This window comes from Vipera ursinii (assembly GCF_947247035.1).
Source record: "Vipera ursinii genome assembly, chromosome: 2".
Taxonomy (NCBI): Eukaryota; Metazoa; Chordata; class Lepidosauria; order Squamata; family Viperidae; genus Vipera; species Vipera ursinii.
The window spans coordinates 188,354,827-188,381,999 of NC_139513.1; the positions used below are offsets into that span (position 1 = coordinate 188,354,827).

General features: G+C 45.1%; 1 protein-coding gene across 2 annotated transcripts; it reads right to left on the reverse strand.

The window, feature by feature from the left end:
• Positions 1-1,711: 1,711 nt before the first annotated feature.
• On the reverse strand, positions 1,712-18,395 carry VTCN1 (V-set domain containing T cell activation inhibitor 1). 2 transcript variants are annotated; one of them, XM_083351634.1, is made up of 4 exons: positions 18,165-18,395; positions 16,671-17,075; positions 14,177-14,461; positions 1,712-1,985 (listed from the first exon to the last, which is right to left on the reverse strand). In XM_083351634.1, exons 1-4 carry the CDS (start codon positions 18,232-18,234, stop codon positions 1,951-1,953), a joined length of 795 nt encoding a protein of 264 aa, XP_083207760.1. In that variant the 5' UTR covers positions 18,235-18,395; the 3' UTR covers positions 1,712-1,950. The 2 variants fall into 2 exon arrangements, with proteins under 2 accessions (XP_083207760.1, XP_083207761.1); XM_083351635.1 differs by having other exon boundaries at positions 18,262-18,291.
• Positions 18,396-27,173: the final 8,778 nt, after the last annotated feature.

Genomic DNA, 27,173 nt, shown 5'->3' on the forward strand with positions numbered 1-27,173 from the left:
CAGTGCTTTGCCTCTCAACTTCAAATTGGCCTCTGCAGGACAGGTGTTTCAGACAGCAAAGGCAAAGCCACCCTGGAGGGCCATTATCATTATAAATTGCAATATTGTATCTGAAGTAATTTATATATAGTTAGGCTCAGGCTAGGTTTATTTTGTTATAATGTCATTGAGGACCTTTTGAAGGGGACGTGGTGGCCTAGTGGTTAAGATGCTGGGCTTGTTGACAAAAAGGTTGGCAGTTCAACATCCAATCACCATGTGACAGGGTGACCTCCTGTTATTGCCCCAGCTCCTGCCAACATAGCAGTTCAGAAGCATGCAAATGCGAGTAGATAAATAGGTATCACTTTAGTGAGGTAACAGCATTCTGTGTGCCTCGCCGTATAGTCATGCTTCCATATGACCACACAAAATATCTTTGGGCAACGCTGGCTCCCTCAGCTAAGAAACAGAGATGAGCATTACCCCTAGAATTGGACGCCACTGGACAGGGGGAAAACTGTACCTTTTGCCAAGAGGACATTTACTGGTTGCTTTCCTTATTATAGATGCTTTATTATTTTCTCACAAATGAAAGTGAATATATGTATCCCAGGATAATGTTGCAGGATCCTATCTGGATCAGTCACCAGGACCAGAGATTTCGTCTTCTGAGCTTTTGGACTCCTGCCGGAGCCCATCTCAGCAAGTGAGTGTTACATTTTAAGAAGGATTCAGCTGAACTGGGACAAGTTCAAAAAATGGGGTGGGGATGATCAGGCAGCTAGAAATGAAGACAAATGGGAGGATTTGGGAATGTTTAGTCTTCAGAAGAGAATTGAAGAGGATATGATAACTCCCTTGAAATATCTGAAGAAGGATATGACACAAGAAAATCAAAGACCTGTTGTCTATTCTTACAGAACCCAGAAATGTAATGAAAGATTTTAATTACAGGAAGACAGATTAAGTGCCCCATTGCTGTTCCTAAACTGGAATCAGAAAAGAGGAAGGCTGGGTGTAAAGCTAGCAATCCAATCCTGTAAATATTTTTCTCCGCTTCTGAAACAAAAGACACAATTCAATGAGATCTTACCAAAATCACTGGAAAACTAATTGTTGCAGACCTATGTTTATGTATGATTCCTATTGTTTTTATTACTTTTTAAGTTTCTTAATAGCAATTAAATAATTTCTTTACAATAGAGGCTAAGTGGGCTCCCCCTGGCCAGATGTCTTCTAGCAGAGAATGACATCTGTTGGGGATGCTTTAGCCCAGCAGATGGGCTTAATCAGCTAAATCAGGAGTCCCCAACCTGTAGGCCACAGCCCACTACTGGGCTGTGGCCTGCTGGCCACCAGGCTGCGGGACAAGCTGGCCAGTGCGTGCATGTGTGTGAGGCACTTATCCCCACTTGCGGTAGCACCATAGCCATGTGGCCTAAATGAGGCACCCCGTGGCCTAAACAGGGTTCCGCATAGCCTAAACAGGGCTCCACGTGGTGAAAATGGGGCTCTGTGTGGCCGAAATGGGGCTCTGTGCTAGCATCCACATGGCAAAACCGGGGCAGGGCTAGCGATTGTCATGGGGGCTCTAGTGCCATGCCATTTGCATGTGCTTGTGTGTAAAATGCTTCCCCTTCCCTTTCCCTCCAGTCTGCCAACTGATAAAGGATGGGGACCACTGAGCTAAATCACCCCTTACCAAATCACCCCTGTAAGTAGAAAAAAAACTCAATCCAGTCTTGGCTGTCCATTTGGATTATTTTGGCAGTTTTTAATTCAATTCAATTTAATTTAAACATTCTAACAGAATAATATAAACAATCCTTCCTCTCAATATGCAAAATTTATTGTCTCATTTTCAATATTTCCCCTCTTCCTTCTGCTGTTGCAGGCATTGTACAGAGCTGACATGATGAAAAACTGAGTGCTTATCTTCCCTCGCTGCATCAGCTGGGTGTTGATTTTCTAGTAGTGATTGTACATATTATGATATTTCCTCTCTGAAAAAAAGAAAAGTTAAAAAGTTAAAACAAACTCAGCCATACAAACAACCAGCACATTTGTTAAAAAAATACTCCTACATATCTCAAAGGTGTTTTTTCAAAAGGCAACTAGACTATGATTTTCCTCTGAGGAAGAAGATATTTCACTTCTCATCCAGGAAGCTTCATCAGTTCTGACTCAGAACCTTTGAGTCAACCATGACCTGGGTGACTGAGAATCTCCATAGACATTTGCCCCGACATATCTATACGTCTATACATACCTATTCAGATAGTCCTTGACTTAACTATCATAATTAAACCCAAAATTTTTATTGCTAAGCAAGACAGTTGTTAAGTGAATTTGGCCCCATTTTAGGACCTCTCTTGTTACAGTTATTAAGTAAATCACTTGCACTGTTATAAATACATGCCAGTTGCCAAGTATCTGAATTTTCATCACGAGACCTTGGGGATGCTCCAATGGTTATAGGTATGGTCATAAGTCACTTTTTTCAGTGCCGTTGCAACTTTGAATAGTCATTAAATGAATAGTTGTAAGTTGAGGACTCCCTGTATCTGTATCTTCTATATCTATACCTATGTCTATATCTACACGTATACCTTTTGTTGCTAATATTTTCTGTCTGGTTCTCTAGCAACTTCATTGCTAGTTATAGTCAGATACCAACATTTTGAAATCTCAACTAATGCATCCATTTTACATGGGCTGAGGTGTTTTTCATAGTTTCCTATGTAAAATATTTTCCCTGATTTCTGATGTGCTTATGCTACACTTTGAATTAACTGGAAAAAGTTTAATTTCCCGAAAACTTTTCACCTCTATCATAGGAATGTGCTACGTTTAACATCGTAAGACTTTTGATGTAGTTTCATGCAGTCACCCTAATTTCAAAGGCTCTTTACTAGTTATCATTCAGATCATTGGCAAGAACAACTTGCTCATCAGATTCTGGACTCTTCCTCATGGTCCACTAATCACAGTATGAAACTACCTCACTAATCTGTGTTAAAGGGCACATTCTCATGAGGTTGCCTTGGGAACTCTAGCCCACTGCAGCAGCAGCCTAAAGATATATTTAGAGGTTCTCATGCAAAAGTTGTGCTTTTAGTTTTCTCCTAGAACAAGAGTGCCTGTTTTAACAACTTCTGTTACATGTTTTGTGCCAGCCCATGGCAGTTCCCCAAATAGGTCATCAGATGGAGCAAAGAGGCTTCTTTGCTCCCCTGCAGCAGCCCCATTGGCGAGAGAGTTTTATGGCTAGGGAGGGGCCGAGACCCCCCATAAATACCTCTGCCCTGGGGCTGCTTCTTTGTTCTGTTTCTCTTTTTCTATCTTCTCTCTTGCATGCATTCTCTATCATACAAGCATGGATGCTTCCATGCCATGCTCTTTTTATATAACCTATCGATGAATAAAGCTTCATAATGACTGCATTTCTGCATTCTGCCTATTTCACTTGGAAGCACCTTAACGTCCCATCGATCTCTTGTGAAAGCTGCTTCACAAGTTGGTAGCAGAGAGGATGGTTTAAGGCAAAGCTTCCAAGCTTGCAGATAGCAGTAAGATCCTTAGATTTGAAACTGAAATGGATGGCCGGAGATCCCAGATTGTGACCAGAAGTCTTCAATCAAGATCAACAGCTCTAGCCCCTGAAGCAAGCTCCGCTCCAGGTGAGAGCACAGATGGCTTCCTTCTGCACGCCACAGAGGGAAGCTTGGAAGTTTTACAGTCCGCCCAAGACTGTCAAGATGCAGCAGAAGCGCTCCGGGCCCAACGCAAGCAACGCGTGGATCAAATGTCTACACCGGAATGCAAGGAACTGCTTCTAAAACTCCTTGAAGTACAGGAGACCCCACAAGCCTCTCCATGAAGGACATCAGTGCAGAAGGACTGTGGATGCCGGGGAAGCCCCCCCTCAGCGACCACGAGGCCCCTCAATATGGCGCCTGCCACCCTGAGTAACCCCGGGACCCCAGGGCTTTCGGCGCGAAATCCCCTGCCTAACTGTGACCTACAGCTTCCTGGGGCAACAGGAAACAAGATGGCTGCGCCCAGGGAGACCGCATGGCCCGGCACAGGAAGCAAGATGGCAGCCCCCTGTGCGCCCACATTTTCTAACAAAGAAAGGCCTCAATTAAGTCTGGAGGCCCAGCAACCCCTGGCATCCAGCCGTAGCAACATGCAAACTCCTGGGCTCTCTCCAGCAGAAACCCTCGTGACCTATGATGGCAATAAGACTGCTCATTACCCTCCAAGGCCCCCGACCCTCTCTCCGGGGCCCCCAGTCTTCCTTTCGCCCCCGCCCAGGCGCTCTCCTTACTTGGCCTTCGGGGGGGGTGTTGGCCCCCTCCTCCAGCATCGGCTTTAGCCATCCCCAAGGTTTTCAGGGCCAGCAATGGGCTTCTCAAGGCAATCCAGGGCCGGGGGGGGGGCTCCAGGAAGGATTTCCAGAGCTTTTTCAAAACCAAGTGCCGGCCGGCAATCTTGGGCACCGCCCACCCCCTGATCACATGTTTTCCGGACATGCCCAGTACGGGCTTTTTAACCCAGAAGGGGGGCCATCTGAAAATCAGAGAAATATACCACCAATGCCCACTAGAGGGGTACCTTTACCTTTTTTTTTCCAATGCAAACCTCTCAAATGCTCCAGGAATTGGACAAAACGTTTCTGCCTGCATCCACGTTGCATCCCAACTTTGAAAAACTGAAAATTGGGGGTGAGAACTACCACAGTTGGAATAGAAATTTGCAGGTATGTCTATTAAAGGATGGGACTCTTGAAATGGCCCTGAACCCACCACCTTTCCCGTGGAGCTCACGAGAAGAGTGGCTCCATAGACAGGCTTTTTCTACTCTGATGGCTTCTATGGATGATAATTTGTTCCCAAGCATTCCAGATGGACTCACAGCTTGCGCAGTTTGGCGGTTATTATACAATTTATTCAACAGCAAGAGCATGGGTTCCCTCACCAGACTCACAACTGAGTTTTACAACACAAGACTCAGGTTTGGGGCCAGCATGGCAGAACTTCTTGGAAAATTAAAATCCCTCAGGGCGCAACTAATGTCCAAAAATTACCGAATACCTGAAGAGAACTTGGTCGCAGTTATCGTGGCTTCCCTGGACAAAAGTTGGAACAATTTTGTTATTTCCCTGGAAGGGGGCAGGGATGAACCCATGCCTCTGTCCTATCTCGAGGGCAGACTCATTGACGAAGATAGCAGACGACGAGATATGGGAGAATACAACAAAGTCACTAGCCAGCCAGCCAGCAGACGACACCGCAACTCAGAGCAGGTTAATGCTCTGACCTGGCATGCATCACGGAAACCTGGCTGGGCCCAGAGGGAGGGGTCCCTCTGACTGATTTATCCCCTCCAGGTTTCCGTGTGCTACATCAACCTCGAGCTCAGGGTAGGGGAGGTGGCGTGGCGATCGTTATCAGAGAGACCCTCCATCCGCGGGAGGCCACTGCCCCTCAGATAGACGGATGTGAATCCCTCCTCTTAAGGTGGGGTCCTGGTGGTCAGTTGGGCCTACTTCTGGTATACCTCTCTCCAAGCTGCACAGCAACGGTTCTACCCAAGCTACCTGACGCCATCTCAGGATTGGCGGTCGAATTTCCAAAGCTTATGGTACTGGGAGACTTTAATCTACCTTCCCTGGGCAGTGCATCAGAAGTGGCCCGAGAGTTCATGGCCTCCATGAGGGCCATGGACCTTACTCAAATTACTCAGGACCCAACTCACGAGGGAGGAAACATGCCGGATCTAATTTTTGTCTCTGGGCAGTGGCTAAATGGGCTGGGTGGGGTTACTCCAACATCACAACCCCTTTCATGGACAGACCACTACCTCCTGCGGTTGGGCCTCCGTCACGTCACCCCCCGATGTCAGGAAGCGGAACCAACCAGGTGGTTCCGCCCCAGGCGCCTGATGGACCCAGATAAATTCCAGATGGCGCTTGGACCGATTCCCACCTCCCTCTCCCACAACCCGGTCGAGTCCTTAGTTAATGCCTGGCAACAGGCTGCTTCGGAGGCGCTCGACCGCGTTGTCCCTTTGCGGCCTCTGACCCGGCGCAAGTCCCGACTCGCTCCTTGGTTCTCCAAGGACCTGCGGGAGATGAAGCGCCAGAGAAGGGGCCTAGAGAGCATTTGGAGAGCCAGTCGGTCTGAGTCTGACCGAACACAGTTAAGATCCTTTTCTAGATCCTATCTTGTGGCAATGAGGGTGGCAAAGCGCGCCTACTTCACCACCCTCATTGCGTCCGCAGATAATCGCCCGGCCGCCCTATTTAGAGTGGTCCGCTCCCTTTTAAGTCAAGAGACGGGAGAGGACCCCCTACATGGACGGGCTGAGGAATTTAGTAAATATCTGGTGGACAAAATTGCTCAGATTCGGGCTGGTCTGGACTCTGACTGGGCAGTATCTAACGAGAGGAAAACGATGAAGTTGGCCAAGTACATTTGGGAAGAGTTCGATCCTGTGACTCCGGATGAAGTGGACAAGATCATGGGGAAACTAAGTGCCGCCACATGTTTGTTGGACCCGTGTCCCTCCTGGCTAGTCTATGCTTCTCGGGAGGTTACACGAGGCTGGCTCCTAGCAGTTATCAATGCCTCACTGAGTGAAGGGTACTTCCCTGCTGCCTTGAAAGAGGCGGTGGTAAGGCCCCTCCTCAAGAAACCGGCACTGGACCCAGCTGTTTTAAACAACTTCCGTCCTGTCTCCAACCTTCGCTTCCTTGCGAAGGTCGTTGAGAGCGTGGTGGCACGACAGCTCCCTTTGAACCTGGAGGAAGCTGAATATCTAGATCCGTACCAATCGGGTTTCAGACCAGGGCACAGCACGGAGACGGCATTGGTCGCGCTGGTGAATGATCTCTGGCGGGCCCGAGATAGAGGTTATTCTTCTGTCCTGGTCCTATTAGATCTATCAGCGGCTTTTGATACCATCGACCATGGTATCTTACTGCGTCGTCTTGAGGGGCTGGGAGTGGGAGGCACCGTTCTGCGTTGGTTCTCCTCCTACCTCTCGGACCGTTCGCAGACAGTGTTGGCAGGAGGGCAGAGGTCAAGCCCTAGGCCTCTTAATTGTGGAGTGCCTCAGGGTTCGGTGCTCTCGCCCCTCCTGTTCAACATCTATATGAAGCCGCTGGGAGAGATCATCCGTAGCTTCGGGGTGAAATATCATCAATATGCTGATGATACCCAGCTATTCATCTCCACCCTGGACCAACCCAGTGATGCCCTCGATGTGATGTCCCGTTGTCTGGAAGCGGTACAGATTTGGATGGGAGAAAACAGGCTTCGACTCAACCCGGCCAAGACTGAGTGGCTGTACATACCGTCATCTCATTTAGTCCAAGAGGTTCCATCTCTGACTATAGGAGGAGAGATGTTACCTCCCATTGATAAAGCACGCAATCTGGGCGTCCTCCTAGATTCACGACTCAGTTTTGAAGATCACATTGGAACCGTGGCTAGGGGGGCATTTGCCCAGATTCGTCTTATATACCAATTGCGCCCCTTTTTGGACCGAGATGCCCTACGTACAGTCACCCACGCACTCGTTACCTCCCGTATTGATTACTGTAATGCTCTCTACATGGGGCTGCCCTTGAAGACCACCCGGAGGCTTCAGCTGGTGCAGAATGCAGCTGCACGGGTTGTGATGGGAGCTTCCCGATACTCCCATATTACACCCCTCCTGCGTGAGCTGCATTGGCTACCAGTTGCCCTCCGGGTGAGATTTAAGGTGCTGGTACTTACCTTTAAAGCCCTACATGGCTTAGGTCCGGGATACTTGCAGGACCATCTGCTGCCGGGAACAAATTCCCATCGTCCAGTACGCTCACACAGAGAAGGCCTCCTCAGGGTACCGTCAGCTAGGCAATGTCGGCTGGCGACCCCCAGGGGGAGGGCCTTCTCTGTGGGAGCACCAACCCTATGGAATCAGCTCCCCCCTGAGCTTCGGATAGCCCAAAACCTCCAATCCTTTCGCCGCGGCCTCAAAACACACCTGTTCCACCAAGCTGACCTAGACTGACAGGCATTTTAATTAATTTATATTTAGTATTTTTAATTCATTTTTAAATTCTCTAATTTTTTATTGCACTGATGTTCTCAATTTCATTTTATCTTGATTTATGCACTTATTATATGTTTTATTGTGAGCCGCCCTGAGTCCTTCAGGAGATAGGGCGGGATATAAATCCCATCAATAAATAAATAAATAAATAAATAATGCTCTACTCAAGTGTTTCACCTGTGGCTCTGAGGGGCACCTCAAGAAGGACTGCCCCCATTTTCAACAAGGCCCCAAGCGTGGTCCCAATCAAGGTAGGGGCAAGGGACAAGGAAGGGGCCGTGGCGGGGCCAAAAGTACTAACAATTTTGTGTCTACCTGTGCCCCCACCACAAGAGCTGATAGCTCCACTGACTTATGGTTACTGGACTCTGGAGCTTCATCTCACATTACTAATATGAGTCAAGGTTTTAAAAGGTTAAAGAAAATTAACTCATCTGTCAAGGTGGCCAACGGTGATAAAGTTTTAGTTGTTGGTGAGGGGTTTGTCTCTGTTCCTGGACTCGGGAAAGTTGAAGGTGTTTTACACGCCCCCTCCATTGCCAACAACCTATTGAGCATTATCAAGTTATGTGACGACGGGGTGGAAGTTTTATTTTGCGAAGGGGGAGGTCATGTCACCCGGGACCAGAGGGTCATTGGAAATATAGCCATCATAAATGATTTGCCATATTTCTCCCCCTTAGAAGGGGCCTCACAGACAACCCCAAGGCTGCTTAACGACCGCAAGGGTGAAGCGGTTGCATCCAAGCCCCCACAGCAAGGCAGTGTGGATAAGAAATCCGAACCTCAGCTGTCACCTGAAGCACCGCTCAAGGCAACCAAAGCCAAGAGGGTATCAGTCAGGAAGCCACTCCACGATAAGTGTGCCCATATTTTGCACCGAACATTAGGTCATGCAAGCTTCCCTGTGGTTAAAAAGATGGGAGAGTTTGCTGAGGGAGTCCAGCTCAAAGATTGTGAGGTATTCCTGGACTGTGCAATCTGTAAGAGGTCAAAGAGGAAGGCTGTGCCCATTCCAAAAACATCACTGCGTAAGACCCAATACCCATACCAACTAGTTCATGTTGATTTGGTTGGGCCTTTCATACCATCCCTAGGGAAAAGTCAGTATTTTCTCACTGCAGTTGATGATTTTTCACGGTACGGCCACGTGTATATCCTCACAGAAAAATCTGAAGCCTTTGACGCCATAAAATCACTCTACAACTTTGTAGAGACCCAGTATAAAACCAAGATCGCACAACTGCAGAGCGACCGCGGGGCTGAATTCATGTCCCGAAAATTCCAGGACTGGGTAAAGCGTAAGGGCATCCGCCATTTTCTTACCGCGCCTTTCACCCCAGCTCAGAATGGTGTGGCAGAGAAAAGAAATGGAGTCCTACAAACTATGATGCGTAGTCTGATTGCAGACGCAGGGGTCGCAGAATCATACTGGGCAGAAGCGGTAAAATATGCCAATTACACCTTAAACCGCACCTGGAGCAGTGTTGTGAACCAGACCCCATATTTCCTAGTTCATGGTAGGAAACCAAATCTTGGACATTTACGTGTTTTTGGGTCCTATGCATGGGTTCACATCCCCAAGCAGCTGCGGAAGAAGGGGAGATCTGTCTCCCAGAGACTGAGGTTTTTGGGCTACGCTCCTGGCTCCAAGGCCTACCGTTTCCTGGGAGAAGGGGGCAGGATTGTGACTTCTCAATCTGCCTCCTTCGAAGAGGACTCCAATTGGGCCCAGATTCACTCCAATGATCTGAGCCCATATATCAACCGTCCCAGCAAGGGCACACCGACTACGACATCACCTGAGACGTCCACATACCCTGCCACCGACGAAAGTGTGGAACAAGACGAAGATGTCATCCCACCTGGTTCAGATGGGGAGGATGAGCCGTCCAGTTCCCCAGCAACGCCTCAGAAACCCGCGGAAGAAAAAGGCGGTGAGTGGCAGAAGGTAAGGAGGTCAAAGCAGTCCAACAAAGGCATCCCGCCAAAGAGAATTGACATTGGGCACATCGCTTCTGTTAACAGCGTTGTGGTCACCCCAAAATCCTTCTCTGACATCCAGGAGCTACCCATCGAAGAACAGGAGAAATGGCAGCTCGCGATGGAGAAGGAAATGCAGAGCTTAAAACAACTCAAGGTCTTCACCCCCCAGCAACCTCCAAAGGAGAGGAAAGTCATTGGCACAAGGTGGGTTCACAAGGCAAAACCACTTGCCAATGGCCTCTACCTGTATAAGGCCCGTTTGGTAGCTCAGGGATTCGCCCAACGCTATATGGAGGACTATGGGGAGACATACTCTCCAACTGTCCGGGCAGAGAGCGTCAAGACCGCCCTCATGACTGCAGCCGCTCTGGGGGAGGAAGTCTTCCAATTCGACATCCAGACGGCTTACCTCCACACCAAATTGGACCGGCAGATCTACGTGAAGGCCCCTCCTGGCTACCAGCAAGAAGGGGAAAATACATGGTTACTCCACAAAGGGTTATATGGTCTCAAGCAGTCAGGGAAACTATGGTATGACTGCCTTAGAAAAAGTTTAGAACGAGTTGGTTTCACCGCATCCCGCGCAGATGAATGTGTTTTCACACGCAAGTCCAAGAGTACCACAGAAAGGGTGTTAGTTTATGTGGACGACCTACTATATGTAGGACCTGATAAGGAAGGGTGTGATGAATTTGCCAAGGCCCTGGAAGAAAAGTTCACTTTGAAATCTTTGGGGCGGGTTGATAAGTACTTGGGTGTGCATATTTTGGCCACTAAGGGGGGGTTCGCTCTATCTCAAAAAGAAAAGATAGAGGAGTTATTGGCCAAATGCAAAATGGCAGAATCTAATCCCACGCATAGCCCAATGCAAAGCGACTTTTACAACCATACTCATAAGGACGGTCCTGAGTTCACAGATAATACGCTCTACAGATCTGTGATTGGCTCCTTGCTATATATCAGCAATTGGAGCAGGCCTGACATAGCTTTAGCTGTAAATCTATTGTCCAGGCATGTGGAACACCCAAAGGAATTCCACTGGACTGCTGTTAAGAGGGTACTTAGGTACCTCAGGGGCACGACCGATGCCCTCCTTGTGCTGGAACCAGAGAAGGGGGAGACGGCCCAGCTCTCTGCTTACTCAGACGCAGACTGAGCTGGTGACACCAAAAGTAGACGGAGCACTTCTGGTTTCCTCATATTGCTAAATGGCTGCCCAATACATTGGCATGTTAGGCAACAAAAATTTGTTTCTTGCTCCACGGCCGAGGCTGAATATGCCAGCCTGTCAGACACGGCCAATGATTTGACTTGGTTCAATGATCTGATAACGAATATCTGGGCATCTCCTCCTCTGCCCATCCAAATTCTAGAGGACAACACAGCCGCCATTGCAATCTCGGAGGCTTATGCAGTAGGCTCTAGATCTCGCCACATAGACATACGCTATAAAAATGTCAGACAGCTTGCCAAAGAGGGTTTTATACGTGTAGAGCACTGTAATACAGCTGACCAGATAGCTGATCTGTTCACCAAACGTGTTCCCATTGACCGGCACAACCTTCTGTGTAAGCGTTTGTGTTTGGTCTTCTGAATGTTTTTATACATGTCTATGACACCTGCTCGCCCCCTCACACACATTCACTGGTCCCTGTCATTGGCTGGCAAGAAGGGTAATTGTTACATGTTTTGTGCCAGCCCATGGCAGTTCCCCAAATAGGTCATCAGATGGAGCAAAGAGGCTTCTTTGCTCCCCTGCAGCAGCCCCATTGGCGAGAGAGTTTTATGGCTAGGGAGGGGCCGAGACCCCCCCTAAATACCTCTGCCCTGGGGCTGCTTCTTTGTTCTGTTTCTCTTTTTCTATCTTCTCTCTTGCATGCATTCTCTATCATACAAGCATGGATGCTTCCATGCCATATAGCTCTTTTTATATAACCTATCAATGAATAAAGCTTCATAATGACTGCATTTCTGCATTCTGCCTATTTCACTTGGAAGCACCTTAACGTCCCATCGATCTCTTGTGAAAGCTGCTTCACAACTTCAATATCTACCTATCTGCCTAGGTAACGCATGGCTAGTGATTGCAGTCTGCCCAGCACCTGTTGGCCACTTGAGGCCATTGCAGGCATAGCTTTCCAGGACTTCTTGGGCTTGCATGACAGGAGAAACCAGGAACGTGTCACGCATTTTTCAAGAAAGTGATTGACACTTTTCTCCCCTACCTGCTATTTCTTTTTCAAGCTGGCAAGAGAAGTAGGGAAGGCTGTTTTGAAGGCTGCTGTCCCTGATTATTTAAACCCCTTCATTTATTGGGGGAGGGGAGCAAAAGTGGGAAATGCTGTTTTTAAACATGGACCCATCTTTCCTGCCAGTTCAAAGAGAGAGGGAGGGGGGAGGGGAGAGAGAGAGAGAGAGAGAGAGAGAGAGAGAGAGAGAGAGAGAGAGAGAGAGAGAGAGAGAGAGAGAGAGAGAGAGAGGAAAAGGCAGAGGGGATAAATAGTTTAACCCTTTTTTTGGAACATGTCCATCAGTCTTCTGGAAGATTGCCTGTTTTCCAACTAGAGGCCCTTCACTACTGCCCCCCCCCATCAACTGCAGGACTGCCTGATGTGCCAGGGCTGGATGGGCAACTATACTGCAGGGGATGATGTTGTGTTCTGCCTGACAAAGCCGACAGTTTCCTGCCTACCTGGTAGAATGAACACTCCCATGTAGACCACCCATTCCTGCAGATGAGTTAGTTGGGTCCACCCAATAAAACAGGAGAGCATTATTTGCTAGACCAGGCAGAACGACTTCCCAACACACACTGATCAGCTATCTCAGAGCCATATTTTGATGGCTGTTCTACCATCTATAAAAACGTATCTCTTCTTCACATGGTATTGTTTCTTCAGGCAGGTGAAACCAAGAGGATCCTTCGATTGTGTCAAAGTGCTGGCCCGCGGGCCAGACACGTCGTCTGGAAGCCATGCCCACCCCATTACCAGCAATGGCAAAACCATCCCGATATGTTGCGCGACGTCACGTGATGTCGCGAGTTTGACAGTTGCTATCCTCATTGTTGAGGCAGAATGAGATTCATCACTGAGGGCAGAATAGAAATATCCCATCATGGTTTTGTGATGCTGCATGGACTGGATGAAAGCATAACAAAGAGCTCCCCTCCCACCCGCCATTGTCCACTGCATAGAGTATTCCTCACATCATCCAACTCACTGAAATGATAAAAAGCCTACCATTCACTGTTTGCAGCATTATAGCATTTTCAGTGTCACCAGCTGTCTTTGCTGTGGCAACTTATCAATAAGGAAGATTATTTTTCCACAGCAGTGATTGAACAATGCTGTGAGATGCTACAAATCACTAATGTGGAACCGAATATTACTGCTATTTTTCTACAATGGTGGATGCACTAGAAGACCCTGCAAATCACTAGTAGAACAATGATCTGTGAAGAGAAAGTTAAAGAAAAAAAGTGCCAGATAGATAAATAATAACACCATTTACAATTGATATGTTGGCTCACTAGCAAATAAGTCTTCTAAGAATTTGGCCCTGAAGAGAAGAAATCATTCCCATTTTGCTGTAGGGACATTCACAGCTTCATACTCCATCCAAAATTTCAGGATAGGTAATTACATAATTTTATATCAACACAAATCTTCACAGAAGATGGCCTAATGCTCTTTCACTATCATAGAAATTACTTCTAAATAACTAACTTGCCAGGAACCATTTTATTTTCTCAGACAGGTTTATGAGATTCAGCTTGGGTAGTTGCATCAGTAATACTATTGATTCTTTGAACGAAGTACTGTATACTGAATTATTAAGTACACTATTGATTGCTATACCAGAAATTAACTTTTTGTCTTTTTTGCAAAAAGTAAGGGAAGATGGAGATATGCCTAAAAAAAATAATTGGGCCCCACATTCTCTCCACTCTTTGTGAGAGAGAATAAAACACTTTTGACATTCTAATCACCTGTTCTTTAAGACTGCCAATTTTACTGATAATTAATTTGTCCTCATGACTTTGCGTAACAACAGATTTCTTATTTCAACACCCAATAGAGGTTTTCAACTGGAGATCACTAACTTGGAACTTTGTGGATGGACCTAACAGGTCTGTTGAGCACATCACTCTCCTCAATGTGACAAGTGTAGATTTCATGGAGCAATACAGGGTAATGTAACGTAGATACCACTCGGTGGGACCCATCCCGTTTCTCTTCCAGAATCTCTGTCTTGGAATAGCCAGATAGATCCTCTTCCTTGCGGTTACGCCAGGTTACCTTTGGCATATGGTACCAGCCTGCTGAGATGCACTTGGCTACAAGTGTATCATCGACTGTGCTGAACTGCACCTGCGGCTCTTCAGCATCTAATTGTGAGGGGTGGAAAAACAGAACAATTAGTAATAATCTAATTACAGCTTTGTAACAATTGCTCTGAGATTTCTCAAACATGTCATACAGCAATATTTCCAGAGCTTGCATTCTTTATTTCCAGTAGTTATCTCCTCAGTAGAGGCATTGGACATCCAGGTTGTAGAAGAGCTAAAGTCCTAGATATATAGAAAACATGAGGTGGGAAATGCTGGATTAGAACTTCTCAAAATCTGCTGTAGGATATTTTGTTCAGTATTAGTAAGATTCATTTCATTCAAGCTGTGACTTGCCATTTCTTGATTTCTTAAGAAGAAGAAGAAAGAAAAATTGGTAGGGCATGAATTGTGGGTGTGAGAAGGAACACATTCTTTCCAGAAAATTAATCTTCAAAACTTCTCCCTTACTTATATAAATACTTCTGTTCTGCATTGATAGTCATGTCCCTTGTTCTCCTGTTACTTAGTTTCAAGTTCACCTCTGACTCTCAGAAATATGCCTATTTATTGCCTTGTTATACTTTTGTGGATTATCATTCTGAGAGCTATTCCCAATTTATTGCTGGTTATTTAATCTGTTCCTCTCTTACTTGTTGCTCTGCCTTAAATAATAATGTAAAATATATTCCTCTGTTTATTCTCATAATACGATTTAGCAGAATGTGGGAATAATGCAGCTAGGCTCAGTATGTGGTGTATGCTTAGAAATAAAATGTTCATTTTTGAAAGGTCAGTTGAAATTTCATTCCTCTATATTTACTAAAAAACAGGGTTCTTGTTGATCAAATAATGTTTCAACTTGGAAATGGTCTTCACCCTTTTAAAATATCTTTACAGGATAATCTGTTAGTCAGTAGTCATGATTAACTATGTAAGGATTTGCTACGATCTGATTTGCTTAGAAATGCAATTTAAGTTCTCCTAATTAAGCAAACTAGAAGGGACGCGGTGGCTCAGTGGGTTAGGACGCTGAGCTTGTCGATCAGAAGGTCGGCAGTTTGGCGGGTCGAATCCCGAGTGCCGCGTAACAGAGTGAGCGCCTGTTACTCGTCCCAGCTTCTGCCAACCTAGCAGTTCGAAAGCACGTAAAAATGCAAGTAGAAAAATAGGGACCACTACGGTGGGAAGGTAACAGCGTTCCGTGCGCCTTTGGCGTCTAGTCATGCCGGCCACATGACCACGGAGACATCATCGGACAAGCGCTGGCTCTTCGGCTTTGAAACGGAGATGAGCACCGGCCCCTAGAGTCGGAAACGACTAGCACGCATGTGCGGGGGAACCTTTACCTTTACCTTTAATTAAGCAAACTACTTAACCACTCCAGTTTATTCTTCTGTTGCTGTTTCAGCTGAAGTTGCTGAAGGGTAAAATATATATTCAGAAAAAGATTTTACTTGACATATCAGCAACTTCTATGGCATTCTGGATTCACTTATGTTAGTGAAAATAGTCCTCTTGAAATGTTAATGCTTTTAATGTTATCAAACTCAGGCTCTGTGCATCTGTTTTAAAAAAGCTATTTATAGAAACAAAGTTACAAAGCAAGTCATTTCCAAAAACTATCTAAGGCCAGGTTAACAGTGGAAGCTTGGTATTTCTCGCCACTTGGAAGTAGGATGCACTAATGTCAGTGACCTTTTAAGAGACCTTAAGATGAAAGGTCTCACTTAAATGAGGAGTCCAATGTTGTAAAATTGCTCCTGAAAAATCACTTACCCTGACTCAATTTTGATTGTTGAAAGATTGTTGAAAGATTGTTAACCAAGGATTTTTGAGTTGCAACAATTTTGCAGTATATACAAAAATTGCTGGAGTCTTAATTTGTTCTTAGTCTTTTAAAAAATAAGTTTCTTGTGATATTTTTAAATGTTATTTACTATCTTTTATTCTCTGTTATTGTTTTATTGCATATTTTACTATCTATTGCTAAGTCATCTATCCCTCACTCTGTATCTGTGATTTGATTTGTTTTCTAAGGAATATTTAAAAAACTGGGGAGAGGAAACATATTTGCTTTGAAAAGTGCCTTCTTCTACGGAAGTCAGGCTTGTTGTAGAATAAACAGATAAGATTCATAGCAGAAGAAAAGAAGCTTCAGCAATTTATAGAAGGTAATTCGCACAGTGTGGTACTCCTTGGTGTACAAATAGAAGTATTAGGTATTTTCAACTGGAGGCAATGCCAGAAAATAGACAAGCATTCTTACCTTCCACAAGAAGCTTCACTTTTTTTAGCCCTCTGCCCCGTGAATTAGTGGCCTTGCATATGTACATGGCCTCGTCAGAAAACTGAACCTGGTCCAGCATGAGGGTCAGGCTGCCCTCGGGAATCTCCTCCTCATCCACCCAGACCCTGCCTTCATAGAGGGAATTCCGCTCTTCCACTTGTTCCATGTTGTCGCTAAAGCTGTATATCACCTTCGGATAAAACTGATAAAAATCATGGAGTCCGACAAAATATTTGTAAAAATCATCATCTTCTACTTCGTGTTCCTCCTTGATATCTTCCCTCTCCCAGGTGAAGGATAAACCTTCTGTGCTATCCACAAAGGAGAAATGGCAGGGCAGAGAAATATTGTCGAACGGACGTACTGTGAACACATCCATTGCATCTAGATAATGAAATAGCCAGCTTAGATTTACCCATTAAGGTAAAAATTCAGTCAATCAATCAGTCAGTCAGTCAATCAATCAATCAATAGCTGATATGAATCTAATATTTCCCATACACTACAAGGATTAGATAATTTATGCTTTTTTCAATCATTTGTAAAATAAATAAAAGAAATATATAATTTTCATATATTATTTTTAGGTCCGTTAGTTGCATTCCTTGTGCAGATCTTCTACCTACCAATTATCTTACTGAGCTTCTTCTCCCTCATGTACACAACTTAGCCCAACCTAACTTGGAAATAGGAGTATCTATGATATTCCTTGGATATCATTTACATAGTTCAAGCATCTGAGAGCCCAGGGTGTTTCTATCAGTTTGCAATAATTTCTGGCCTTTTCCCATCATAGGCTTTGAAAAGAAGGGCTACGGGTGACATGACAGCAGTGTTCCAATATCTCAGGGGCTGCCACAAAGAAGAGGGAGTCAAGCTATTCTCCAAAGCACCTGAAGAGAGGACAAGAAGCAATAGATGGAAACTAACCAAGGAGAGAAGCAACCTACAACTACGGAGGAATTTTCTGACAGTCAGAACAATTAATCAGTGGAACAACCTGCCTCCAGAATCTGTGAATGCTCCAAAACTGGAAGTTTTTAAGAAGAGACTGGGCGGCCATTTGTCTGAAATGGTATAGGGTTTCCTGCCTGAGCAGGGGGTGGGACTAGAACCAACTCTGTTATTCTATTCTATTCTACTCTGTTCTGTTCTGCTTTACAAAACTTTTTTGAGGTAGTTTAATCTATTAAATAAAACATAAAATATAATCCATTAAATGATGTTAAATTATATTGACAATTATATATATTATCTCAAATAGGTTTAAAATATGATTCATTTATTATCTAAAATATATATCAATCCTGACATGGAATTTTACACAGGTCACAAAATTGCATTCAGAAACCCACAATCTCAGCATGTTGAAACTTAATGAACAAAAGGCATTTTCTTAGGTATCATCTTTTTTTTAAATTGTATTAATCATTTAGGAATTGAAAACAAGACCACAAAAACATGTTCACTTACTTGCATGATAAATGAGCAATAGAAGGAGTGAAGGGCAGATTAGGGTTGCAAGGGGTGCCATTTTTTCCATTAAGAGACCAAGGTGAGACCCTCCTACCTAGCTTCCACGCTCAGCCTCAGTCTGCCCTCCTTCTGCTATACCAGCTGCTGCTGCTGCTGCTTTCCCAGGCACTCCTCCTAACCATTGCATCACTGGGCTTCCTTCCCCTGAGCTCTCAGGCAACACATCTAATTCCGGGAAAACAAATCGTGAAATGTACAAAAACTAAAACAGAGCTCAGAGACGCTTACATACCATGTACACACGGTACATACAGTCATGCTCGAAATTGTTGGCACCCCAGAAATTTTTCCAGAAAATCAAGTATTTCTCACAGAAAAGTATTGCAGGAACACATGTTTTGCTATACACAGGTTTATTCCCTTTGTATGTATTGGAACACAACAAAAAAGGGAGGAAAAAAAGCAAATTGGACATAATGTCAAACAAAACTCCAAAAATGGGCCGGACAAAATTATTGGCACCCTTAACTTAATATTTGGTTGCACACCCTTTGGAAAAAATAACTGAAATCAGTCGCTTCCTATAACCATCAATAAGCTTCTTACACCTCTCAGCCGGAATTTTGGAATACTCTTCCTTTGCAAACTGCTCCAGGTCTCTCTTATTGGAAGGGCACCTTTTCCCAACAGCAATTTTAAGATCTCTCCACAGGTGTTCAATGGGATTCAGATCTGGACTCATTGCTGGCCACTTCAGAACTCTCCAGCGCTTTCTTGCCATCCATTTCTGGGTGCTTTGTGATGTATGTTTGGGGTCATTGTCCTGCTGGAAGACCCAAGATCTCGGATGCAAACCCAGCTTTCTGACACTGGGCTCTACAGTGTGACCCAAAGTCCTTTGGTAATCCTCAGGATGCCTTGCACACATTCAAGGCACCCAGTGCCAGAGGCAGCAAAACAACCCCAAAACATCATTGAACCTCCACCGCATTTCACTGTAGGTACTGTGTTCTTTTCTTTGTAGGCCTCATTTCGTTTTCGGTAAACAGTAGAATGATGTGCTTTACCAAAAAGCTCTATCTTGGTCTCATCTGTCCACAAGACGTTTTCCCAGAAGGATTTTGGCTTACTCAAGTACATTTTAGCAAACTGTGATCTTGCTTTTTTTTTTAATTGAAAAGTTTTACAATACATTTTAACTTTAACAATCCCCCCCTCCCCCCACCCCTACCTAACCCTCCCTATTCCTCCCACCCATTCCCCCCTCCCCCCCCCGACTTCCCAGAGCTAAATACAGGGTATAAAAACAAAGAACAAACATAAGCATCCATATGCTAACAACAATAAACTATTAATTCTATCAACCTCTAGCTCATATAAAATGATTACAAGCAATATTAATATTACATATATGTGATCTTGCTTTTTTATGTCTCTGTGTCAGCAGTGGGGTCCTCCTGGGTCTCCTGCCATAGCGTTTCATTTCATTTAAATGTTGACGGATAGTTCGCGCCGACACTGATGCTCCCTGAGCCTGCAGGACAGCTTGCATTCCTTTGGAACTTGTTTGGGGCTGCTTATCCACCATCCGGACTATCCTGCATTGCAACCTTTCATCAATTTTTCTCTTCTGTCCACGACCAGGGAGATTCGCTACAGTGCCATGGGTTGCAAACTTCTTGATAATGTTGCACACTGTGGACAAAGGCAAATCTAGATCTCTGGAGATGGACTTGTAACCTTGAGATTGTTGATATTTGTCCACAATTTTGGTTCTCAAGTCCTCAGACAGTTCTCTTCTCCTCTTTCTGTTGCCCATGCTTAGTGTGGCACACACAGACACACAATGCAAAGACTAAGTGAACTTCTCTCCTTTTTATCTGCTTTCAGGTGTGATTTTTAAATTGCCCACACCTGTTACTTGCCCAAGGTGAGTTTAAAGGAGCATCACATGCTTGATACGATCTTGTTTACCCACAATTTTGAAATGGTGCCAATAATTTTGTCCGGCCCATTTTTGGAGTTTTGTTTGACATTATGTCCAATTTGCTTTTTTTCCTCCCTTTTTTTGTTGTGTTCCAATACACACAAAGGGAATAAACCTGTGTATAGCAAAACATGTGTTCCTGCAATACTTTTCTGTGAGAAATACTTGATTTTCTGGAAAAATTTCTGGGGTGCCAACAATTTCGAGCATGACTGTATAAAGTGTACTAGCCTAATATAAGATAACAGATATTAATGGAAAAAGAGAGGAAAGATCTGATGTTGTAACATGAGATTCATACGAAAGATTTATGTACACTATTGAACTATTGATTAATCCAGGCATCACGTTGCTTTTTAAATAAATTGTAAAATGAGAAAATCAATAAAATATTATAAAAAAATAAATAAAGTACACACGGTATGCTCTCGCTTAGGCCTAGTTCAGGCATTTACTTCAACACAAAGGGTTCTTGAAATTGTAAGAGAAGGAGAAATGCATACTTATCAGCTCCTGTTTCTCCCAAGATTTTACAAATTTCATCTAAAATGGGATGCTCCCCCAAACCCATTTACAATACCCACCCTCCCCGCAACCTCTTTTTAAAAAATAAATCCCTAAGAAATTGTTCTTTGCTGTTTGGAGGAGATTTTAAGGAGTAAAATATTAACTCTTAAGCAAAAAAAAAAGTTGTTTTGTTCCAAAGTGCAAAGTGAGATTTGGATTCTGTTTTATTAGAATTGCTTGCCTATTTTCCTTTATCAGTACATGTATGCAGTAACAGCAGTACATGTACTCAGTAACAGTAAAAGTATTTTATACTTTGATGTTTTTGATAAATATAAATTATCCTATACCTAATATCCTCTGAAGTTTTTGTACTGATAAAAGAATCCATACAATACCCACTTATATTATGTCCATACAGAGAAAAGTGTACAAAATGGAGCTTAGTTCATAGCTGCAGATGTTGGTTCATGTTCTGTGGACCACTAATTTACAATAGCAATAGCACTTAGATTTTATATTGCCCCATAGTGCTTTACAGCATTCTCTAAGTGGTTTACAGAGTCAGCCTATTTCCCCTAACAATCTGGGTCATTTTACCCACCTCGGAAGGGTGGAAGGCTGAGTCAACCTCAAGCCGGTGAGAACCAAACCCCAGACTGTGGGCAGAGTTTGCCTGCAATACTGCATTTTAACCACTTTGCTACCCGGGCTCATCTTTCAGAATCTTGTCAAAAACTAATCCCCTCTCTTAAATGAAATTGATTGACTTGCTTGTCCATCTTTTCTGTTTTTTGCAGAATGAGAAACATTTATTATAAAGAACCAAAATTAAGTAGGAAGACATACAGTGACAAAAACAATCAAAATAAAGAAATAAACAATATGTATGCAAATATTTTAAAAATCCATATTCACTATTTCTATGCCAAAGGAGATTTGTACAGATTACAAAAATCTATTAGGAAATTTTTATTAATATAGCAGTCAAAGGTAAGTGAATGTGAATGAATATATTCTTTATTGTAAGCTTTTTCTAAAGCTTTTTGTTCTGTATCAAAGCTCCAGCCAAGGCAATTTCCAATGCTATTAAGTGAGCCAGTGAAAGATGAACTTTACTTCTCCAGTGTTTCCTACTTTCACATGTGCAGCTACAATCCCCCCCCCAAAAACCTACCCTTACTTGCTCAAGGAAACAAGCCCGTTGTGAAAATCAGCACATTCATGTATCCGATCCTTGTTTTATTAAAACTGAGTTATTGTTGGTTCATACTATTTGTTTCTTCTTAGCAGATCACCTCCTTATCACCCTCAATGACATTATTCCTCCTTAAAAGTTTACATAAACCTTAAATCTGTTGCATTAGGTGAAAAAGACAAATCCTGAGTCAGGCCTACGGTACTGTATGCTAAAACTTATTGGCAAAAAGGGAATGCAGGATCAAAAGCAACCTATAATGCATGATCCTCAGGACATAGGCAAACTTGCAGATTGGCTGCTAGAATTGACAAGAGGATGCACACATGCCCTTGCCCTATGACATTTTAAAAATCTTTGGATTATAGAAGGCAAAGGTGTTGCACCAACATTACAAAAATAATACAGATATGGGTGAAGAGAACCTGCCTTAAATGCCCTCATCTTTCAAGTCCACATCTCAAAGGCAGATGTTATCAAGACCTGTCAATATCAGGGATATGCACAGCGATATAAATTCCAGATATATTTTGATTATTGCAGTACACTTTGGATCCTGATAATTTCCAATCTTTTTAATAACTAAAAAACCCTTATCAGAAATGTAAGAGCTCAGCCCTGAGAGCAGAGAAAAAATTAACTTATACAATATTTGCAGATATTCAAAACAGTCAACTGACTCTTGGAATCTGGAACAACGTTGAGTAGTCACATTTAAAGTGCAACCAACTCAGCAACCACTAGTGGGCAATAAATTACACTACAGTAAGTTTCCACTTACAAGTTGCTTAGCTTCTTTGCAGCCCAGATATAGCAATCTTCTTAGAGCAGCATGGAACTCATAAAAAAGCTTTATTTTCAGTATCCTGAAACTTACATGTTATTTATTTTAACTCCACAGCCTCAGTGGCATATATGATGCAACCACTTCCATATTATTTATGTAATGCTTCCACAAAGTGGGTCAAGTTGAAAGAAAGTGATAGGGCTCACATGTCAGAACTTCGTGCTAACCAAGATTTCTCAATTAATTATATTTCATAAGCCAGATACTGAGTTATTGTCAATTTCAGTGCTGATCCTTAGAGAATATTATCCATGAGTTTTGTCTCTGGTTCGTTTTAAACAAAGCCTTTTTCAGGTCCTGCTGAATTTGGAAACTGAGAATTAAACTGACACTTGAATACTGGGCCCTATCCCAACAAAACACAATTCAATGATGAGAAAAGGCCTTAGGCAAGAAAAAAACAAAACAAATGCACAGATATAGAATAGGTGGTACGTGGCTCATCAGTATTAACCGTGAGAGGGATCTAGGAGGCCTCTAACTGACTGCAACAAGTATGAGCCAGCAGTGTGCTGCAGCTGCCAAAAAAGCCAATGCAGTTCTAGGCTGCATCAGCAGAGGGATAGCATCAAGATCAAGTGATGTCTTAGTAATGCTATATACTGCCTTGGTATAAGATGACAGTTGGAAGACTGCCTCCAGTTCTGGTCACCATGATACAAAAAAGATGTTGAGACTCTTGAAAGAGTGCAGAGAAGAGATTTTCCCCTCACCTTATAAACTAAAAGCTGTGGTTTTCTATCAGAGTTCTTTGATTTCTTAGTCCATTAGGAACAGGAAATTTCAGAAATCATTCATAATGAGACTGTTACTGCCGTGAGTTAGACAAATTTTTAAAAGTTCCCTGTAAAATTAATTATATAAAGTGACTCATCATATCAGCCCTTTATATTAAGTATTATTAAGAACTCTTCTGTGTTTGAATGCCGGCATCTTTTAGAAGAAGAAACTATCAACAGTCAACTCAGTAGTAAATGAAAAATAATTTTACCATTGAAGCTTCTCAGGAATATGAAGTAGAGAGAACTGAGAAAGGAAGTACATTTTTGATTCATGAAGAAATAGATTAGATGTGAAAATTTAAAAAATATATACATGGCATGGGAATAGAAAATGTAGAGGGTGAAATAGTCTGATAAATGCTGATAAATCTGCTGCAATTTATATACAATGATACTGTATTATTTAAAAGTAATTTTTAGCACTTTGGTTTAGTTAGCCAAGTACTAGTTGCTCAAAAATCCGTGATGTTAATGCCATTCTAAAGCAATTAAATATTTATATAGTCTCCTTTTCCTGCTAGTATAGATCCTAAAATATTATTAGTATCATTCTATACAGCTTGCACTGGACTCTTGCCATTGGACATGGATTAACCACTTTGTGATCTTGGAATCACTACTTTTCTACCCATTGTATTTTCTCTTGTCTGGGGAGGGACAGACAAGGGGTTCAGTCCAAGCTGGGAATAAACAACATGGTGACTGCTTTAGAAAGAAGGTTGCAGTTTATTGAAGAGGAGAGCCAGACAGAAAGATGGCTCTGGAAGAAAAGAGTGTGAGCAAATGTAGGGAGTGAGTTTTTATACCCTCTGGGGCTTTTGTTTGGAGTTGTTTCCTGTTCCTGTTTGAGGCTTTGTATTTCCTGTGTCATGTATTCTGACCTGAGTCTGGGTGTGCCCTTTGGCATCTGTGGGTTAATCCTATTATGTCCTGTCTTAGACTTTGGGTGGGGTATGTAGATTTTAGGTGTCTTTGTCTTCTTAATCTTCTAGCTGAGGGCTTCCAACCTCCTTGGATTATTTACATTTCTACAGAGCTGGTTTCTGTTTGGGGGAGGGAGACTTGGGACTATTAAGAAAACTGGGTATGCTTTTCTGCCTCTTTAAGATCCTTTTAGGAAATATATTTTTCTGCCCTTTTAATATTTCCTTCTCGGGGGGGGGCTGACTCCCAAAATTTGGTAAGAAATCACTGTAAACCTACTTTCAGGCCCCGTCCGACGAGTCACCAAAAAGAATGAATCCGGAACGGGAGCTGGTTCTCCTAAGCCACGTTTATTAGCCTCATAAACAGTTGCTCGAAGACAGACGAAGTTAGCGTTGATTCTACAGCATACTCAACGCTGTTAAATAGCCAGCAAAGCCGACACCCTCCACCACACCCTTAATTATTCCACCACGCCCACACCCTACTTAACTACTGCCTCCCATGGTTCCCACCCTTTGGCACCCGGCCACCACCATTGCAACCGGTAAGCCACCCCCCAGCCCAAACCACCCTCCTTTTCCCCAGAGCTCCGCATATTTTCATCTCTCCCCTCAGCTCTCCAGTCCGCCGTAAGTTGTGCCCTGAGCCCCTCCCCGCCCCACCGGCAGTCTCCACCAACCCCTGAGTCACCCTGGCGTCCGTTTGTGTCCTGCCGCTTGAGCGCTGGGTCTCCACCGGCCGCTCCACCGGACGGCCGCTCCCTGGCCCTCTGGTCGGCCCTGGAGGCTGTCAGGCCGCGTCGGCATTCACGCTCCCCCCTGCAGTCCCCAAAAGCCAGCTGGCCGCTCCATGGCTGTACACGGCAGCCGCACTCCTTCCCGACTCGTTGGTTACTTCCGGGAGCCGGCAGGCTGGTCCGCGGCCTCCCCAGCTGACAGGCGGCCTGCCATTGCGCTGTCAACCTGGCCGCTCCTTTCCCCGGCCCACTAGGACGGCGTGGAGGCCGGCGACCACTTCCGGAGCGCGGCAGCTCGTCAGGGAGACGAAGAGGCTGGTGGGAGTCCCTGGAGGCTGGTAGGACGCTCCGTGGCTTCCCCGGGAGTTGGGCAGGCGGTTGCTGGGGTGTGGCGACGGCCGGGCGTGCTCCCGGCCCTCCAGGAAACCGCGGGTGCCGGCGGTTGGTTTCGGGGCCTGGCGGGGCGCTCCGCGGGTGCCGGCGGTAGTTTTCGGGGCCTGGCGAGTTGCTCCGCGGCCCCTCTGAATGTCGGGCATGACAGGCCCGACATGCCGCCCCCCCTACCAAGGGTCCTCCTGCAGATGTAGAGAACAAGGTTACAGAATCATTCACTCCGCATACCCCTCCGTGTCCCCTACCTCCCGGTCTGCTAGGGTGGGCACGGTGGAATGCCCGGACTAAACGTGGAGCATGGACCTCTTCCCGCGACACCCACGTTGCCTCCTCCACCGGGTACCCCTTCCACCGAAGGAGATACTGTATGGTGCCCCTCCGCACCCTGGAGTCCAACACCTCCTGCACCTTGTACTGATCAGCGTGAACCGGTCCGGGCCCCCCCTCCCCTGCCGCTGCGGTAGCCGCTGGAGCAGGTTTCAGCAGGCTACTATGGAACACCGGGTGGACCTTACCCAAGAACTTTGCCAACCGCAGTCGCACCGTCACCGGGTTTACTACCTGCACCACTCGGAACGGCCCGAGGTACTTGGGTCCTAGCTTGCGGCACGGGACCTGTAACCGTAAGTATTTGGTGGACAAGTAAACCAGGTCCCCCACCCGCGGTGTAACAAAGGGTTTCCGTTTCTTGTCCGCCTGTGCTTTGGTCGCCACGGTGGACCGGTCCAATGCTTCCTTTGCTGCCCCCCAGGCAGCCGTGATTTGTCGCATCCAGTCCTGCGGTGAGCACGGAGACCCCTCCTCCTGGAGGCATTCAGCGAAAGGGACAAATTCGTGACCGGTGACCACCCGATACGGAGAGAAGCCAGTACTGCTGTGAACCGCATTATTGTACGCCACTTCAGCAAGCACTAACAGGTCTACCCAGTCCGTCTGCTGAAATGAAACGTAGCTCCGTAGATAACATTCAACGGCAGCGTTGGCTCGTTCTGCGGCCCCGTTGGTGCTGGGGTGATAGGCCGTACTCAGCCCCTGCGATGAGCCGATATGGCGCAGGAACTCTCTCCAAAACCGGGCTGTGAACTGCACCCCTCTGTCTGAGATCACACGCCGCGGCACCCCATGCAGTCGGTATACTTGCGTGAGAAACAGCCAAGCTAGCCGACGGGCTGATGGTAATCCCTTACACGGAACAAAGTGTGCCTGTTTGGAAAACAGGTCGACCACTGTCCAAATAACGGTGTGACCCTTACTGTCTGGGAGGTCCACAACGAAGTCCATGGCGATGTCTTGCCATGGCCGAGTCGGGTCAGCTACCTGCTGCAACAGCCCCAGAGGCTTCCCAACTTGGGGTTTTGTAGTAGCACAGACATGGCAACGCCGTACATACTCCTTGATATCACTCTTCATGCGGGGCCACCAGAATTGACGACGGCGGACTGGAGAGCTGAGGGGAGAGATGAAAATATGCGGGGGTCCAGGGCTGGCGTGGGGCCCTCCGCCCCTGACTGCGGTCTATGATGGTCATCCAGATCGCCTGGCAATGTTTCTGGGCCAGGTGATTAACCATATGGACCAGTACGGGCCGGCCTACACGTCCCAGTGGGCGATGGTAGTGGCCGTGATGGC